Below are 19980 nucleotides of genomic sequence, written 5' to 3' on the forward strand. Positions count from 1 at the left end.
GGCAGGACTTTATGTTACACACTGATTAGTGAGTTATAAACGCACATGCTATGCCATTTCATAGTAGATCTTTAAGTCTATAGTATATAATACTCAAGTTGTTGGTACTGCAGTTGTATGATGAAGTAGGCCAAATATTATTGGATTTCTCTGCATTTACTTTTACTTTTTGCACTTTTTGCCTTTGTATTTGTCCTTGCTTTTTTAAGCTTCTGCATTTACATGTTTTGTACTCAGGCTGTATGATCATTTCTGTATTTAGACCCCTAATGCACTGGCATTAAATCCATTATGAATCCTTCCAGATTTAGGAGATCATTTCACCTTCAGTTGTTTGAATGTTCTGCAAGTTAGATGTGAATAAAGAGCTGAATAAAAGTGAAGTTAATAACGCAATGTTTCTTTAAAGCAGCACTGTGGCGTTCATCTACAGACATCAAACCTTATAGAAAGTACAGACATTCATGTGGAGAAATGAGAACATAAAAAGAACCAAGGAATTTTCTCCAGTTTTCTTAAAAATAATTTTAAATTATTGTACATTCATTTGTATTATAGCATATGGTGAAACTACTGAACAGTTTCGTTAGCTGCTTATGTATCACATAAATAGCAATATAAAACCCCAACATAATAAAAATTAAACAACTGTCAATCCATTGTTGTATACTTTAATAACATCTTTCATATAGTGATGATGATAGATTTGTAAACAACATTTCTGTTGCTTTATATATATGCACAGATCAAATTTAGGTACGAACCATCAAAGTGTTTGGGACACCAATAGAAAGTGTGTGTATAAGTAACCTACAACAAAATGAATACATGGAGTTGCAGGGTTGCATATGTAGCATAACAAGCTAATATAAACCAATATTTGTCCACTGTAGTAAGATGTTGAGGTTTTCGTTGGCAGTGACGAGGATGGACAAGATTAGAAACAAGTTTATTAGAGGGACAGCCCATGTAGGACGTTTTGGTGACAAGGTGAGTGAGGCGAGATTGAGATGGTTTGGACATGTGCAAAGAAGGGACATGAGTTATATTGGTAGAAGAATGCTGAGGATGGAGCCACCAGAAAGGAGGAAAAAAGGAAGGCCAAGGATGAGGTTCATGGATGCGGTGAGGGAAGACATGCAGGTAGTTGGTGTGAAAGAGGCAGATGTAGAGGACAGGGTGGTATGGAGACGGACACTTTTGGATTAAAACATCCTTAAAATCAGTCCATTTTGGAATGTAATCTTTTTAATCTTTAAACACATAATGAATCTTTTTTCAAACACTTTGCTGAATATGTCAGGAAAAGTTATATATTTTTTCATACTTTCTCCGCTTTTGAACTTTATTTCCATTGTTGTTCAGTTTACACACATCAGGGGAAATGCATGCAGAAAAAAAAATTATGACTGAACCGATTATAAGTCTCTGAGTGGTAATGTCCTAGTAGATTTGAGGGACAAATACCCAGCCAGCACACATAGGGGAACAGTGAGTCACTGGCTGTCTTCAAATGAAGATTAAAGATCTACATTAGCTTTTCACCAAGCATTTGAATTAAAAGATAATTTCACTTAATTGAGTGGGATTAATTATACTAAATCCCCTCTAACAGGGGTTTAGCTTAATACTTGACCTATTTAATTATCGTAAGGATATGTTCTTGATGGATGACTATAGAGCACATGAATCAAAACCTGGATCCACAAGGACTCATGGCTAGTTCTGCTCTGGATCTGTAGCTATTCACCCAAATAAATGCAATTGGGTTGAGGAGATTTATATTCCTCCTTTTATCTACATACCTATTCTGTTATTAATATCAATAAAACAATTGATATTATATCTGTAGTAGTTTCTGAATAAGTGAACTTTCTGAATAAGTGAACAATACTTCAAACTCAAACCCTACACTGATCTAATCATTTTATGACTGATAAGCTGTTTCAAAGGTAGCTGTTCATGAGAACTCTTTCTATGCAGTCCAGTGAGTAGTTGATGTAATTGAAGGAGGCTGTCATTATGCTTAAAAACCTTAGAATAGAGCTCATAAGAGCTATCATAGAGATAGTTAAAAAATCAACAATTTGAGGATTCAAAGTAACAACTAAATTGGAAGATTGCAGAATACATTTCCTGGAAAAGAAAAAACTCTTTACAACATCTAGCCAAATCCAGAACAATCTTTAGTATGTAGGTGTATCATTGGCAAATGAGACACCTTTATGCAAATGAATACAACATAATTATATTTTAAGATTCACACCACTGTTAACATTCAAGAACAGAAAGGTTAGATTACACTAAAAGAAAACATCTGAAAAAAAATCCTGCCCATTTCTGTAAAAAATTATTATAGATACAACCAAAATTAACTTGTACCATAATTATAGGAAAACCAGAGTATGGAGAAGAAAAGGAAAGGCTCATGATCCAAGGCATACCACATATATTTTTCCCTTTTTATCTACATTCTTATCCTGTTAGTTTTAATGTAATTACTTACTAGTACATCTATAGCTGTTCTATAACTACTGAACTTTAAATATGTTGGTAACAATATATATATGCTTAACGCTAAAACTTAACCGATCTGAGCATTTCATTTCTTAAAAGCAGCCATGTATTGGTCTGCTTATGCTCTACAGCTGTGTATAAATGTGATTTGTCTGGCTTTATGGAAATCCTGTAAGTGGATAGGCGCAATAAAAACAGACAGTTTGGTTGCTTGTTTGCTCATGTGCACCTCAGCATGACAAAACTGTCTAAATACTTGATTTCTTCATTGCAAAACAGCTAAAAAACAGGCCTTTGAATCTGTCCACATATGTCAGCTTAGTATCAAATGTCAGCTTTTATCCTACGCAACACAGTGCAACTATGTAGCTTGGAATTAACAAATTAATATATAGGTGAAAAAAACATTGCTATGCCTCTGCCTCTGACTGGAATTGGGCGGGGGATCACAGTCATCATACGTAGTGCTGGGAGTGTCAGTGGAACAAAGCAGAAATGCCCTTTGATGCTATATCAGTGTCAGACATGGAAATGGCCTGTGACATCCTTCAGATGTAGTCAGTTCTTTCTCGAAGATCTGAGAGAAAGAAGATGCTCTACAATCAACCCAAGACATGAAGCTGCTTGGGGGCTTTCTAGGAGAAGCTTGCCAGTCATTGTCACTATTCCATAGCAGTCCTGCATGTCAATAAAGCATATATATAACACACACACACACATGCACACACACACACACACACACATTATGACATTATAACATTACCGGTGAAGTGACTAACACTGATTATCTCTTTATAATGGCACCTGTTTAAAAAATAACAATAATGAGGTCAGTTGATAATCTGATGCAAACTTCTTAAACAACACAATGAAGTTAGCACTACACCTATCTCCTATCTGCGTGTGCAGAGACATACTTTGGTATCAGACACCAGTTAATCAGAGGGCAACAAACACACACACACACATTTTATGTGATTTAATTATGTTAACGACCAGCATATTTTGGGGATTTTTCTTTTAAAACAATAAAGGTATAATAACGTAATTATTTAGCAAAACTATTTCTGTAAAGTTTAGTTTTCTTTAGTAAAAGAAAAGTGAAGAAATGTTTATAAAGTTTGCAATTGAAAGAATTATATCCCCCCAGATATTACACTACAATACATGTAACTACAAACAAGGCATAATTCACATTAAACAATAATAATAAAAAACAATAGTTGCTGGAGAGAGTTTTTGGTAGAGATATTTGTTATAAAATATTCATTAGTAAGTGGGGGAATAGAGATTGTGAGTCTTTGAATTAGACTCGATTCATTGTTCTGTTTTCATTATATTTCTCATTAAAATTTTTTTCCTCCAGTTCGTCAAATTCACTTTGTGCCTCGGCTCATTTATCAAAATTGCCGTATTCACCATATAAGTTAAATGATGCAAAACATTTACCTTAGCGATGTCCTTAGAAAATGTTTACAATGGCTGCTTCACTGAGTATGCAATGGCGTTACTATAGTTACAGTTGTTTATAAGACAGCACATTAATTCAGAATGGTGATTAAACTGGCCCATGCATTTAACACTCGCAACTCATAGCTTCTAGACAATCAGAACCACACAGGCCACAGTATAAACAGATATAAAGCTTGTGTTGTTTATTGATGAATTAAAACTTGTACTCTTTGTCGAAATTGCTGTGTTGTAAGTGGAATAAAATTTTTGGGAATAACATGGAAAAATGTATCACTCCGTTTTATTTTATTCATCTATTTATGTATGTATTTCCATAAACATCATTACATTGCTATAGAATGAATGTCAACATACACTATACGAGAAAAAATTGGACGTGACTTTTCCAGTCAGATGTGGTTCTTCCCAAAACTGTTACCACAAAGTTAGAATAGAATAGAATAGAATAGAATTCTTTTGGATGAATGGGAACACTGACTGCACACTTTATCAGTGCCTGAGCACAAATCTCCACAAGCACACTCCAAAATCTAGTGGAACTTCTTCCCAGAAGGGTGGAAGTATTATAAGAGCAAATGTGGAGTAATGAGAAATGGGATTTCAATAAGCACACCATTTTTGTCCATATAGCTAGAACATCTGTAGTTTATTCTAGTAGGATTTTTCTCTCCATGGTTTTGGTCTAAATTAATTTTGGTAAAGTGTAGCTGCCATTCAGCGCAAACAGAGGATATGTGACATCACTCTATTCTCCACAGACCACACAGCATCAGGCAAGGACACATATTTTAACTATACACAGTATGAAGCGTATTAGAGTTGTGTCTGTGTGTTTGGGTCTATCAAAGAATATAAAGATGTGCTTTGAAAGATGTAAGTGCTGGTGAAGGATACTGCTTAAAAAAAGTGTTAGCCTTTTCTTCTTTTTTTATGTGAACCTCAAATGAAACCACATGAGCCATTTACTATGTTAAAACTAACCTTAACACTGCTAAAAAAATGTTTTTAATAAAATCTTTTGTCATAAAAAGCATGTCCATACATGCTTAAAAAATTGTATTACATATCCAGCTTTGGGACAAAATCAGAAACACTATAGCCCAGTGTTATAGAACATGCATTTCTGTATGAGAAGAAAAAGACTTAGTTACACCTTCAAAATGAGTGAGAATTCCATGATAACAAATACACCGATCTTTCACTGTTTCATCTCTATTTCAGTGTAAGAATTAATCTTCAGAATAACAAATAATAACAATAAAAAAAAATCAAAGGTCCCTGGTCAATGGAGGCATTTCAGTGCTAAAATTAGATTTCTTTAATGCCCCCATGCACACTGTAGAGTATAATCTTCACTCTGAGACAGATTGTGTGCTAACCTCATGGCCACAAATGTGAGCTCTGGAGAGATAACGATAAAAGCAGAACAATGTGTGTTTTGTGCATGTTGCCATGGTTATTTTTTACTCTTGAATTGCTTCGATACAAGCCTACCCCCAGAGAGCTCACTATATACAGAGCTCAGAGTCGAACAAAAAAGTAATCTCCAGGCTTAACTTCCAGATGAAGAGAGAGCATGCCCGGCCCCGCTTAGCTCTTATGGGCTGGAGATGAGAATCTTAAATTGTGCAATTGAATGTAAATTACAGGCATATGGAATGTGGCATGCTCTGCCTTCCCCGAATCACCGCCGGGAAATGCGGCACAGCCAATTCCGAATCAAAGTGACAATTTCAGCCAAGAGGCGGCTGATGACATCGACAGACATGCATTTGCCCCTTTGACAGAAATCAATATATAACTCGAATGACATGAATAAAAAAATCCATTTTCCTTTTTGGCTATTTGAATAGTATAGAGACAGAGAGACAGAAAGAATTAGAGAGAGAGAGAGAGAGAGAGAGAGAGAGAGATAGAAAGAGGGAGAATCAATGTCAGGGTAACTCCCTGACCTGTACGTCTTAGACAGTTCCACTGATAATATACTGCATAACAAGAAATAAACTTGACTCACTTTATATGGTGTCTAATAAAGCTGGCAATGCTAAAGAAGAGTAATTAGCTAAGTGCTCATAGCAGCAGATCTTCAGTCATCGCAGCATTGTTGGCTTTTGTCAGAATCATAAAAATGCATAGATATCGACTTCTTTCCTCTGGTTTAGATGGCCTATGTATTGAATGTTTTCACCACTTTTGGATGAAGGCCAAGATAATGCTATTAAAAAAACGCACAAAGGTCTTGTTATGGTGTTATGGTGTGGTGCTTCAGTGTTATGAATTTGGCCTGCAAATTATGTTTGGGTCTCTGCAGAGCAGAGGATCATTTCTGCCATCTGGACTTACGCTTGAGGCCAGAGGAGAAGGAGGAGGAGGAGGACGAGGGTGGCCGTGAGGACGAAGAGGTTGAGGTTTTGATGGAGAAGGAAGTCTTTCCTCTCCGCGTCGACGGCACTACAACACGCGAGCGCTTCAGAGGGATGACGGCCCGTGGAGGTGGGGCCACCCGTCCATGATAGTCAAAGAGCCTGAACACAAAATAAAAGTGATCCTATAGCACATACCCATTGAATAGTTTAGCGATTTTGCTTTCTGACACATACTATTAAACTCATTTAATAGTTATCGATGGATTTATGAGCTGAAATGGCTTTGCTAAAATTATGCAGGATCGAGAGTAGGCGAAGATTTGATTCCATATAGAAACTGCATGAAGATGTCACAGCACTGTACTGTTTGAAACCAGATAAGCCATAGCTCTGGGATTTAACATTTTGTGAATACATAACGCTGTTGTAGATTTCACGATCAATCTTTGATGTCTCAATAACAGAATTTTTCTGACCAAGGCTTTTCGAACAAATCTTCCTGTATGACATGAAATAAATCATTATATTTTTTGGAAATGTCTAGATGCACTGTCTGTGCACTGTTCACATATCACATATCTTCAGTAGATCTTTATTCACAGCAGTGGTGTAGTTTTCAAGAATCTTCAAATGAAAGAGGAGAGAACAGAGACGCAGGGAAATGTCAAACCGAACTATGAGCTCTACACCCACACACCCACACACCCACACACAAACAGAGAGACACTCACACACTTGTGCTTTCAGTGCACAGTGTTTCTCGGCCTGGTTGACATTTAGCAAAATGTCTTCACCAATAAAAGCCTTGATCATAAGCAGGAAAATTAGACGGGGAAAGTCAGACCATCTTAATGTGTAAGGATATGGTCTATTCAGGCAATTCTAATTTTTTTTTATATTCAAGAAGAAATATGAGCAAGGCTGAAGCCAGTGTCACACTCTGTAAATGCCAACACTAAGTGCTCTGCTTTTTATTTCTTTTTGACCTCTAACCTCTGTTAAAGGACATAATAATGTAGAGAGCAATTTATATTCTGCACTGATGTAACTCATCTATTGGTTTAGAACCCATTAGCAATTTTAAATGAGTAAACAATGTATTATTTAGCACTGCTTAAAGGCTAGCATGAGTTGGCAAAGAGGAGTGGCAAAAGTGAATACATACCGATTATAGAAATCCTCACGGTAGTAATCATAATCAAATTCATATCCACTGAAAAACACACATACAAAATACATGAACATGTTGCCTGCTAGATTGCGTACATCGAATCAAATTTACTATTTACATCTACTACTATTTAAGCACTATACACACACACACACACACACACACACATATATATATATATATATATATATATATATATATATATATATATATATATATATATATATATATATATATATATAGTTTTCTTTATTTTCATGACTATGAAAATTGTAGAGTCACACTGAAGGCATCAAGGGCTATTTGACCAAGAAGGAGAGTGATGGGGTGCTGCACCAGATGACCTGGCCACCACAGTCACCGGACCTGAACCCAATCGAGATGGTTTAGGGGTGAGCTGGATCGCAGAGTGAAGGCAAAAGGGCCAACAAGTGCCAAGCATCTCTCAGCGAACTCCTTCAAGACTGTTGGAAGACCATTTCAGGTGACTACCTCTTGAAGCTCATCAAGAGAATGCCAAGAGTGTGCAAAGCAGTAATCAAAGCAAAAGGTGGCTACTTTGAAGAACCTAGAATATGACATTTTTCAGTTGTTTCACACTTTTTTGTTATGTATATAATTCCATATATAATTCCCATGTTAATTCATAGTTTTGATGCCTTCAGTGTGAATCTACAATTTTCATAGTCATGAAAATAAAGAAACTTTTGGTCTGTACTGTATATAGGTCCTGAATTTTAACCAACATTAATTTAGGGTTTTAATATCAGCAAGATAAAAAAAAAAAACACTACCACAATTATATTAATTAATTCCAAATAAATTTGATTTTTCTACTTAATTATATTCTACATCCTGCCTCAAGTCAATGTATGTTAATACCAGTCCTGCTACACTACAGCTGATTAAAATCATAGAAACAATATAAATTACCAATTAATTGTCTTTTCTGGTGCTTATATGCAGTGATGGTACAGTCAATACATTAATTTGCAGATATATTAATTTTAAATTACATTTGAATGAAAAATTATTGTTTATAAATGCTTATTATGTAAGTATGAAAAAATAACACCACAGTGCAGAGGTTATATAAAAGAAACACTTTAAATTATGTCATGTTTCATGTAGATGACACTTAACTAATTCTCTCCTTTCCTTTTACAGATGCTCTTGTTTAATCTGGTTTTACCGAAATGCTGGAACAAACTTCCACCTGATGTTCGAACAGCTGAGTCACTAGCTGTCCAATGATGTCTAAAGACCTACCTTTTCCAGAGGTTCTTAAATTAGCACTCCTTGCATTGCCTGAACTGCTTCTAACTATTTTTCTCCCAACAGAGTTTTAGACAGATTAGAATATATATGTATTAATAATGTCTTTATAACAAAGCAAAGCATTTTGTAATTTGCTCTGGATCTGGCAAATGCCCTAAATGTAAATGTGCAGAATGCCCTGTGATGGACTGTTCCTGAGATACAGTGAAAATTCACTGAGATTATGAGCAGAATAGTGCAGGCACTATAGAATAAATAGTATATTTGGCACATATCTTTATGTCCTGGCATTAGTTTTACCCAAATTAAAGTGAGCCAGGTGTTAATTTATAGTGGTCTTAGAAAGAAAAACTTTATTTAAGAATAGGAGAAAGTATCTGTGATTAAGGTTCTGCACTAGAGGAAGAAAGTTTGAGAGTTTAAATTGAAGAAGTACCACACATGTTTTTTCCTGAGCCAGAACCTTAACCCTGAGCTATTTATTCGTATGGCTAAATCCAATTTTGTCTTACAAGTAAGGCGCCATGTTTTGTCACAGAGTTTTCTTTAGTGTTTACAGATTTAACATGAGGCATTTTCTCTCACTATATTCTTCGAACGCTTGTACTTGAGAAAGGGTAAGCTATCTGCAAAAACAATTTTCATGTGTTTACTTAAAGCTCTGTTTCTCCCCAGATGCATCAAACCACAACAAACCCGACACCCTGGATGTCGATTGGCTTGCTGGTCACGCTCAGTGGTCAGTGTGAGAGGAGCAGATTGAGGGCTGGGGATTGACAGTATATGTGAGCTATGTGGCAGAATGGAGCTCAGATTGCTTTCCATCCCACTAATCCTGGCCAGGTCATCATGGCCACAGTCTCTTATACAATGAGCTCCATAACATGCGTACACACACACACACACACACACACACACACACACACACACACACACACACACACACATGCACACTGCCTCCCATGCATCATTATTATTTAGCCAAATTAGACTCACCATCAAATGTTTTATTATGTTTAATTCCAAAATAAAGCAGTTGCCATGTGAAATGGCTCTTTGATAGTTTTGTCATTCTCCTGTTTCATTTCCCTAATTAACAGAACTTACATAATGGATATTTGGACTGTATAAATGCAAATTAAGCCGTAATTAATTTGGCATATCAAAGACCAAATGAGGGGGAGAAAAAATAAATAAGTGTATAACGATAGCTAATGGAAACGCTATGGCTACAATGAAAAGGAGTAAGAGAAGGCTCAAAGCAGAATTAATTGTATTGCTAGATGTCTGAAAAATGTATGCCTCATTATTTACATGGCCCTGTTCAACATAGACAACAAACCTTTCTGTCAGGATTTTTGAAAACCTAAAAGCTAAATTGATTTACTGCCTGGGTCATATTTCTGGAGCACTTGTGTAGTGACTCACATTCCTATTGCTGTGGATAGATCAACAAGGATATTGTACTGAAACTGCACTTCCCTAAAGCTTCTCTAAATACACTTTGCACTATTCTCCTTTATAGTATATAGTCAGAGAAGAGACATTAATAATAATCACACTGTCTGGTGTTACTTAGAAAATCTATGTTTTTCTCATTATAGATCTTAACATACATACGTATTTCTTTACTGGTTCTTTGACCATGAAAAAAAAGGTAAAAGCACCATAAATAAAACTTTTTTTTATTTGTTTGCTGAATAGCAAAAAAGATTGTTTTTGACTTGTACTGGCCTTGACTCAAACATCATACTTTTCTGGACTTTTCTGGATCAGTTGTACAACACTTCCACTCCTCTAGGTTTTTATTTCTTTCTTTTTTTCATTTAAGTAAAACATTTGAAAACTGGCAAACTTTCCGAAGAAAAACAAATACAAGTCTGTCTAATGATTGTTTTTATATATAATGCACACTCTCTTGTCCTTGTCCTAAACTAATCTTTACCTTTTTAACAATCTTAATTTTTTTCACTATGATCAGTGTAAAACTTTAAAACAAAGTGTTTTACAGAAATCTCTCTTTTCACACACACACACACACACACACACACACACACACACACACACACACACACACACACATTGCTGTGTCAAAATGTGATTCATATGCAGCTTCAGCAATTGTGAGTATAGATTGCTGTAGACTATCTTGCAATGAAGCAAGACAAAGACACATGACTTCTGCATTATCTGATTCTGATGAGTAACAAAAAGTGCTGACTAGGGTATGCTGGTATCTTGATCTGCGATGCTAATCTGCCCTTCTCTCTCCTCTCACAAAGATAAATGTCGTTTTTTTTCCAAAGTCAAACATTACTGCTGACATCATGTACGCATGCAGCACATTCATGCTGGACTTTTGTGCAGGTAAATAGCAATTCCTACTGTAAAGGTGTGTTATCCATGGAAAGAAATCTAATTGATGGAATTATTCACAAAACTATTCATTTACAGTTTAATATAATGTAGCTTTTCAGTAGAAATAAATAAGTAAAAGAATGCTTTTAGCCATTTCTATTAGCCTGGGCAAATTCAGCCATACATTACTAAATTGAAAATGGGCTTTCAGAAAATGTATCAAAAATAAATAAATCAATAAATACAAAAAAGGTAAAAGACCAAAAACAACAAATAAACTCCAGGCTGCGATGCATGCTATGTGAAATATAAAAACTTTATGCATCTATATGAAAGAGCTGTCTTAATGAACATGACTGACTGTTAAGAATTTGTCACTATGTAAACAAAGAAGCAGAAGCACTCACGTGTATACGGCAGAGAGAGGTCTTTTGGAGCCAGCTTTGGGCCTGTACGGTTTGGGTTCTCCGGCCATGTTGATATCTGAAGTGGAAGAGACAGAAGCGAGTTATGGCGTGATTGAGCACTTACAGTAAATCAATCTCCAAGCCTATCACTCCAATCAGCAGCTAAACACTGGTGTGGTGATTACACAGTCTAGCTCTCTGGATCACCCCCTTGTCTAGCTGAATGAAACACTCTTGTATCATAATAAAAACGATAGTCCGCTAGATCCTAGGATTTCTCATCAGGAAAAAATATATTGCAAAGACATTGCATTGGTTAAATGCCACAAACAAAAATAAAACAATTGAGACATATTTTTTTCCCCAATGCAGGCATTCGTGCTCTTTTTTATTCACAATACCACATTTTCAGGTCTAATTTCGTTACACCTTATTGTTTTGTGGTGTGCCTTGTTTTTGTCCACTCTTTGATGTGGAAGCAGGGAAAAAGAAGCAAGGCATAATCAGAGAGAAGAAGGAAGAAACTCACATCATCTTCTTTCCTACCCACTCACAACAATCTATCTATCTATCTATCTATCTATCAATCTATCTATCAATCTATCTATCAATCTATCAATCTATCAATCTATCTATCTATCTATCTATCTATCTATCTATCTATCTAAACATAGCCACATAGACAGACGGACAGGCAGACAGACAGAGAGAGAGAGAGAGAGAGAGAGAGAGAGAGAGAGAGAGACATTTATAGATATATAAATGGTGGCTACAGCATTGTTTCTAACAATATTAAAGGGCAATAGGGCATTTCCCTAATTACTAATTACTACACAAGGAGTTAAATTAGTAAAGCGCACATAGGAATGCCATTAATGTGTTTTTGTTATAAAATGACCCAACAATGAAGCTGACATACATAAAGGGTTATCTCATTATTGATTAGTTCGTGGCTATAAAACTACAATATAGTGCTATACTATAGTGACTGTACTTTGTATCACATCTGAGCTTGACATTCTCACAATTGACTAATGGTGCATGCTCCAAAGTAATTTAATACATCTCATATTATTTTGAAATCCAAGCCAAAAAAAAGAAAAAAAGAAATGATGTCTCATCCAATTATCTTTGAACGTTGTTTTCATTACACATTTCTTCTTTTAAAAAATCAATTTGTCAAATTTTTAACGATACCACAGAGGATAAATTATACATCAAATATAAAAAAAACATGAGTTGGCTGTTGCAATACAGTGGTCCTCTTACGTTCTAAGACCCCCGCGAGTTCAGAAAATCCATGAATTTTGGACGCACCACCGCAGCCCCTATGGTACCTTAGTGAATTCATCTAGACATTATGTCACTTTAATACAATTATGTGTTCCTGAACATTCGGTCCCGCTGCGGATTCCTGCGAATTTTAGGATAATCCGCAACTTGCTGTTAGGTTTAGAATGAGAACCTGCGAATTTTTCCGAGCAGCGAGTTCCGAACCGCAAATTATCAGGGGTTGACTGTATATATTTTTAAGTGCTTGATATGAAATACTCTGCTGGGTTGACATATAGAATCTAATCTGCCGCTAGATGGGAGAGGATCAAGAAGACATTTTCTAAACTTACAAACCACACAGTGTGGAGAAATAGGATCATGCTTCCTGTGTCTACGTAAAACTATTGCAATTCTATAACATTTATTTAAATCTGGACAAAAAAAATAAATCACACAACATAATTTGTGGCATTCCACTGGCACAGTAATTCTACCTTAACACATGAAGCTGCTCTAAAGAGCTTAGAATAACACTGTAATCCTGTTAGTTATGTTGATCTGTTCAGTCATGATTAATGCCACATCGTTTCACATCCTCACTGGAATTTGCTGATGTGGGTGAGTAGTATATCGCACACAAAGAAATATGCTGTAAATAGGACCAGAAAATCCTTGCATCCTGCTGTCTGAAGAAAGTTGTGGCTAAAGTTGCACAGAAAAGTAATCAGTAGAAGTGGAGTTTAACACACACGACTGCCCAGAGCTGAATCATTGAGTGCTTGTCTGCTAGGTCCCGGTTGGCAAGCATCTGGCTATAGTCCAGGTTTAAGCGAGTTTGACTGTGCTGTCAGAGGCAGCAGCAGTGTGTATCATGTACTAGGCTCGGTAGAGCAGAGGTATCCATCATGGCAAAAAGCTCAGAAAGAGACACGGCAAAAGATAGAAAAAAAATGTCTGAGACAGAGAGAGACATAAGTGCAATAAGGAAGAACCAAGTCACACAAACAGACATACAGACAGACAGATATAATGATCGTCTACAATGTTAGGTGACGTCTCTGCACCTTCTACTCTAGCTAGCTCATTGCAATTGCAGCGAGTGAGAAGTTGCGGTTAGTGCAAGGAATATTTATTAATGCTCCTGCCTCGGCTCTGTCTGTTGCCTGGAGACCCACGGTGCTGAAAGCTATGCAGCCTAGCTGCTTTTTGAGCTACTGGGAGAAAAAAAATGAAAGCTCTCCATTCACATGGGCACGAGCGTTGAGCTTGCCACAGTAAAAAAAAAAATGAAAGGAAGAAAAAACAACAGAGACAACACAGGGACAGTACTTTAATGGATACACTGACCCACACACACAAACCCACACACACACACACACACACACTTTTCTGCTTAGAGCTTGGGTTCACTAAAGAGTGGGTGAAACTAAAAAGCAGCGGATATGATTACATGCCATTATTACAAGATTGTCAATCATCTTTAATTATATGGTAAAACGTATCCATGATCAAAAATAATTTAAAGTTTTAAAAAAGAGGTAGAAGAGTAAGTCTATTTGTAGGAGTTGTAGGAGGCAGGTTGCATAACTAATCATTATCAACTTCAGCAGCAGGTGCTTGACAGACGAATGCGAACCTGTGACTTTCCTGTGAGCTCGAAGCGGCTCTGTTGCTATTCACATATCTTTTTCTGCCTGTCTTTCTTTGTGCAGATGAAAATGGGATACTCCTTTCCTCCAACTCCTGCCAGCTTTATGTACAGCTCTGCAAGGGCGAGCTCTTCTGTTTTGCTAATGGACATCCAGCTTGGCCTTAAAGTAAAAAGTAAAAAGGTAAAAAGTCGTCTTGTGTAAATATAAAACCAACATTTTAGACACAGAGTTCAATCAGCTCACTTTCTCTACGTGACAGGAGAATAAAATGCAAATGTACCTTAATACACACTGATTAAACTCTGGGGGAGTAAATCAGCATGACATGCATGCTTGCATGCTTAATACGAAAGCTGGTGTACTAAAAAAAAAAAGGTCTTTTTCTGCACTCAATTTATTATCCTTAGAATGAAATATATACAAGTTGTCCTTGGACACCATAAGTTAAATGCCAGATGAATTATTAAACTGGAAGAAAGAGAGAAGAGATAAAGATTGTATTAGACACTGAGAAAGGGTTGGCAAGAGAAGTGACAGTCTGGGGCACAGTGCAAGAATAATAAAAAAACAAAAAAAACTAAATTATATATATATATATATATATATATATATATATATATATATATATATATAGAGAGAGAGAGAGAGAGAGAGAGAGAGAGAGAGAGAGAGAGAGACAAAGAGGGATAGAACTGAGTCCAAAGGCCTAGAGGAGATATAAGGAATCTTGTGAATGAGTGGACATAAAAGCCAGCATTACTTCAGTGTAAGCCGATAGCTGGTCAGGATGGGCGATTCTCCAGGAGTTTTCTCAGTCCTCATCCTTCTCTATTACTCGATCAGACAAAGCCATATGTTCTCTCTCTCTCTCTCTTTCTCTCTCACACTCTCTCTCACACTCTCTTTCTCTCACTGTGACACTGCTGGGTTACCATCTCAATGAATTCAATCAGAGCTGTCAGTCCACATCTGGAGTAATGCTGCTGGGTTGGTATTCAGAAATAAACCAGAACCAGAACTGTTGCATCATTACAAAACCCAAGATCTGCATCGGTGATAATAGACGGTGATAGACGGTGATAATAGACACAACTAGCAGATGTCTTCACTGACATCTTCAACATCTCCCTGAGCAGTAACGTTGTTCCCACGTGCCTCAAGACAACGACTATCGTTCCTGTGCCAAAGAAATCGACTGTCTCCTGCCTCAATGACTATCGTCCCGTCGCGCTCACTCCCATCGTGATGAAGTGCTTCGAGAGGCTTGTCATGAGGCACATCAAGACACAGCTTCCACCCTCCCTGGACCCAATGCAGTTTGCGTATCGTCCAAACCGTTCCACGGACGATGCCATCTCCACAACCCTTCATCTGGCCCTCACCCACCTGGATAACAAGGACTCATATGTACGAATGCTGTTCATTGATTTCAGCTCAGCATTCAACACAATCATTCCTCAGCACCTGATCGAGAAGCTGAACCTTCTGGGCCTGAACACCTCTCTCTGCAACTGGATCCTGGATTTCCTGACTGGGAGACCTCAGGCAGTCCGGATCGGGAACAGCATCTCCAGCACCACCACACTGAGCACTGGAGCCCCTCAGGCTGTGTGCTCAGTCCACTGCTGTTCACTCTGCTGACTCACGACTGTGCACCAACGCACAGCTCAAATCATATCATCAAGTTCGCTGATGACACGACCGTGGTGGGTCTAATCAGCAGGAACGATGAGTCAGCATATAGAGAAGAGGTGAAACGGTTAACTGCCTGGTGTGGAGCAAACAACCTGTCTCTGAACGTGGACAAAACGAAAGAGATGGTTGTGGACTTCAGGAGAGCTCAGAGCGACCAATCTCCACTGATTATCGATGGATCCTCTGTGGAGATCGTCAAGAGCACCAAATTCCTTGGTGTTCATCTGGCGGACAACCTCACCTGGTCACTTAACACCAGCTCCATCACCAAGAAAGCCCAGCAGCGTCTATACTTTCTGAGAAGGCTGAGGAAAGCCCACCTCCTTCCCCCCATCCTGTCCATGTTCTACAGAGGGACCATTGAGAGCATTCTGAGCAGCTGCATCACTGCCTGGTTTGGGAATTGCACCGTCTCGGATCGCAAGACCCTACAGAGGATAGTGAGGACAGCTGAGAAGATCATCGGAGTCTCTCCCTCTATCATGGACATTTACACCACACGCTGCATCCGCAAAGCACACAGCATTGTGGACGATCACACACACCGTCACACGCATACTTCACCCTCCTACCATCAGGAAAACGGTTCCGAAGCATTCGGGCCGCAACAACAAGACTGTGTAACAGTTTCTTCCCACAAGCCATCAGGCTTCTCAACACACAGAACTGAACAGAACTCACACACACTCACACACACTCACTTACACACGCACACACACACACACTCACTGTGTGTTACTGTTACTGAACTGAACTGTACAACCTGGACTAAACACATTCATCACTCATCTCGATCCACTCCATCACCATTTATATATTTATTATTATTTATACTATATTCAGTACAATGTTTATATTCAGTACAATGTTTACATGCTGTTTTGCACCTTTTATACTACAGTATAATGTTTACATGCTGTCTTTGCACCTCCTTGCTGCTGTTTTTTGCACTACATTGCTCTTTCTGTTTGTATTTTCTCCTGGGTATAGTTTTTACATTCACCTCACACAGTACTGTATATGTAAGTATACAGTAGGTTTACTAGTCGGCGCTATACTTGGTTTTTGTCTTTTGTCTTGTCTTGTGTTGTCTGTCTGCACTCTGTCTGTCTGTACTGTTCTTTTGTTTGCACTGTTTGCACCAGGCTGCACTCGATGCACTTTATGTTGTTTTGTTGTTTTTGTGTAGCACCAGGGTTCTGGAGGAACGTTGTTTCGTTTTTACTGTGTACTGTGTACCACTGTGTATAGTAAAAATGACAATAAAAGCCACTTGACTTGACTTGAATAGAACACACTGGAGGCTCATGCTTAATCCTGTCTAGTGTCTTTTTACTTAAACATTTGGAAAATATATTGATGCTATACTGTGCATTATATCAGGCAACATAGCACCTACAGATCACCATTCATGATAACAGAAATAAACCTGCATAAGCATTTATATAGTCTGTTATATGCTTCAATTAAGTTATCATTGCACATGTGATGGTTTTCCTTGACCTCAGGTTGCATTATGCACATGCAAAGAACTTCTGATATTTTAATATAAAACACATGTGAAGCAACAAAAAAAATCTTTAATTTAATACAATTTTAATTTGAGTCAGAGCATCTCTAAAACTGAAGCTCTTGTGGGGTGTTCCTGTTTTAAAGCGGTCAGTATCTATCTAAAGTGGCCCAGGAAGAAACTGTGGTAAACCAGCGACAGGGTCATGGGTGGCCAAGGCTTATTGATGCACATGGGGAATGAAGGCTGGCCCATCTGGTCCTGTAGAGGCGAGCTCCTGTAGCTCAAATTGCTAAAGAAGTTAATGCTGTTAATGCTTGATGGGTCACAACAGTTTGGCAACAAAAAGAGGACCAATACAATATTAGACAGGTGGTCATCATGTTCCCCGAGGAGGGAGAAACAGCCTGTGCTGTTCGATGAGCTCCTGGAGGTAATGACGTGAGCCGTGTCCAAGCTAGAGTTAGCTTGGCCGGGCAAAAAGCAGAAGCAAGCAATTCTCGATTTAAATCAGTTCCCCTCCTCCCCAGTTCAATAGAATGTGTCCCACCCTAATGGGACCCAAGCAAGCTCTGGTCCTGGAGCAAGAAGTACGCACCTTCCTGAGGAAAGGGGCCATCGAATTGGTTCCTCCGTTAGTCAGAGAGTCAGGCTACCACAGCCAGTACTTTATTGTTCCAAATAAGGATGGCGGGTTTAGGCCAATCCTAGATCCTAGAGCAAAGAGGTGGTGTTTTGGATCAAGTCCGAGGACTGGTTTGTCACGATAGATCTAAGGGACGCCTATTTTCACATAGCCATCCTTCCTGCTTACAGGAGGTTCCTGAGGTTTGCTTTCTGGGGCGAAGCTTATCAATATCAGGTCCTTCCCTTCGGCCTAGCACTCTCACCCCGCACCTTCACAAAGTGCATGAATGCGTATTCCTGGTTTTACACGACGTCGCCCGCCAATGACGTCACGACTTGCCTATTGGCCGAATTTCACACGTTATTCTGAGCGTGGACAACGCGAGGCATTACTATAGAGTTTCGATGCAGCGCCTCGTTCCCTCAGGGAACTAGGGTTACATACGTAACCTAGAGACGTTCTAAACCATTATTGGGCACAAACACAAATGTTTTTTTTTTGCTCTTGAGCCCACTGAAATGTCTGTTATCAGTACAGGTTTATGATTTTTTTAGATTTGTAAATAAGGTATAGGTTATAAAATGCAGCTCATGACACCAATCTCAATGAAAGTTTTAAAAACAAAAAAATGGAGCTTGTCAATATGTTTACCGTTGTCGTGCATAAAATCACTAAACATTACAGCTCGGTTGGAAACGTTTTAGCTTTGACATGCTATTTATTAACATTGGACATTGCTATTAATCCTGCAGATGTACACTGTATACACAAGTGAAAATACACAATGCGGTTCATGTAGCAGCTGGGTGCTCATGTCTCTGTGGTGCTTGTGAAGAATATTTACAGCTAAAAAACTAGCACAATACAAATAACACCTCAGGACTGTTTCTGCAAGCACAGAAGTTGACAATCACCTTTCAAGTCATTAAAAAAATAAAACAGACTTTGTGTTCGTCTTCCATGACAAGACAAAGAAAATCACGAAACACTTCTTTTTTGACAACCCTGTCTTCTAACCATGTACAAATAGAAATGCGGGTCCTTTACGCATTACAGTCACATCGCAACTCAGTCACTCATCACAGATGTGCTGCCTGACAGAATGCCGTTTTAGCACTCAGCAACATTCCTCACAAGACAGGAAAGCTGACATTCAGTTAGCCTTTTCTAACAGCCCCATGTCACTTTAACTAGTTAACACCTCAATGCCTTTCAAAGCACAAGGAAAAAAATCACATTGGATTGCATGAGCAATATAAGGAACTGTAAATCTCAGACTTCCTCTCTTCATGCACCGGCCTTCAGAGAGACAGAAACATACCCTGTACACACTCATGAAGCTGGCAGCATGCCTTGCCTTGCTGATATACTTATTTCAATGTCACATTGGCTATACATCAACATGAGCGTACTCCGACCCTCTTCCAGGCTCTTGTAATGAGAAATCAGAGCGGCTGTCTAGGACTCCCTTTTGCCTTAATTAATACAACTAAGCAATTAATTATGCAAACCAGAGGCAGTGGGAAGGAAATATAGAAACAGAGCAGGAAGATATGCTAGAAACAGACAGATAAGAGAGAGAGAGAGAGAGAGAGAGAGAGAGAGAGAGAGAGAGGGAAAGCAGAGGATGATTATAAAAAATAATAAAAA

At 38.1% G+C, this 19980-nt stretch overlaps 1 protein-coding gene across 5 annotated transcripts in view; it reads right to left on the reverse strand.

Moving 5' to 3' along the window:
* The window catches only part of LOC124384493 (RNA-binding Raly-like protein), a 201146-nt gene that overhangs the window by 7956 nt on the left and 173210 nt on the right, over positions 1-19980 (reverse strand). For 3 of the 5 annotated variants that reach the window (XM_046847402.1, XM_046847401.1, XM_046847405.1), the window contains 3 exons: positions 11571-11646; positions 7522-7569; positions 6334-6515 (listed from right to left, as the gene is read on the reverse strand). In XM_046847402.1, coding sequence (XP_046703358.1) covers positions 6334-6515; positions 7522-7569; positions 11571-11646 — 306 coding nt within the window. Of the gene's footprint in view, positions 1-1132; positions 3196-6333; positions 6516-7521; positions 7570-11570; positions 11647-19980 lie in introns of those variants that run through there. The other 2 variants (XM_046847404.1, XM_046847403.1) reach the window with 2 other exon arrangements.

Source organism: Silurus meridionalis, chromosome 4, assembly GCF_014805685.1.
Source record: "Silurus meridionalis isolate SWU-2019-XX chromosome 4, ASM1480568v1, whole genome shotgun sequence".
NCBI lineage: Eukaryota > Metazoa > Chordata > Actinopteri > Siluriformes > Siluridae > Silurus > Silurus meridionalis.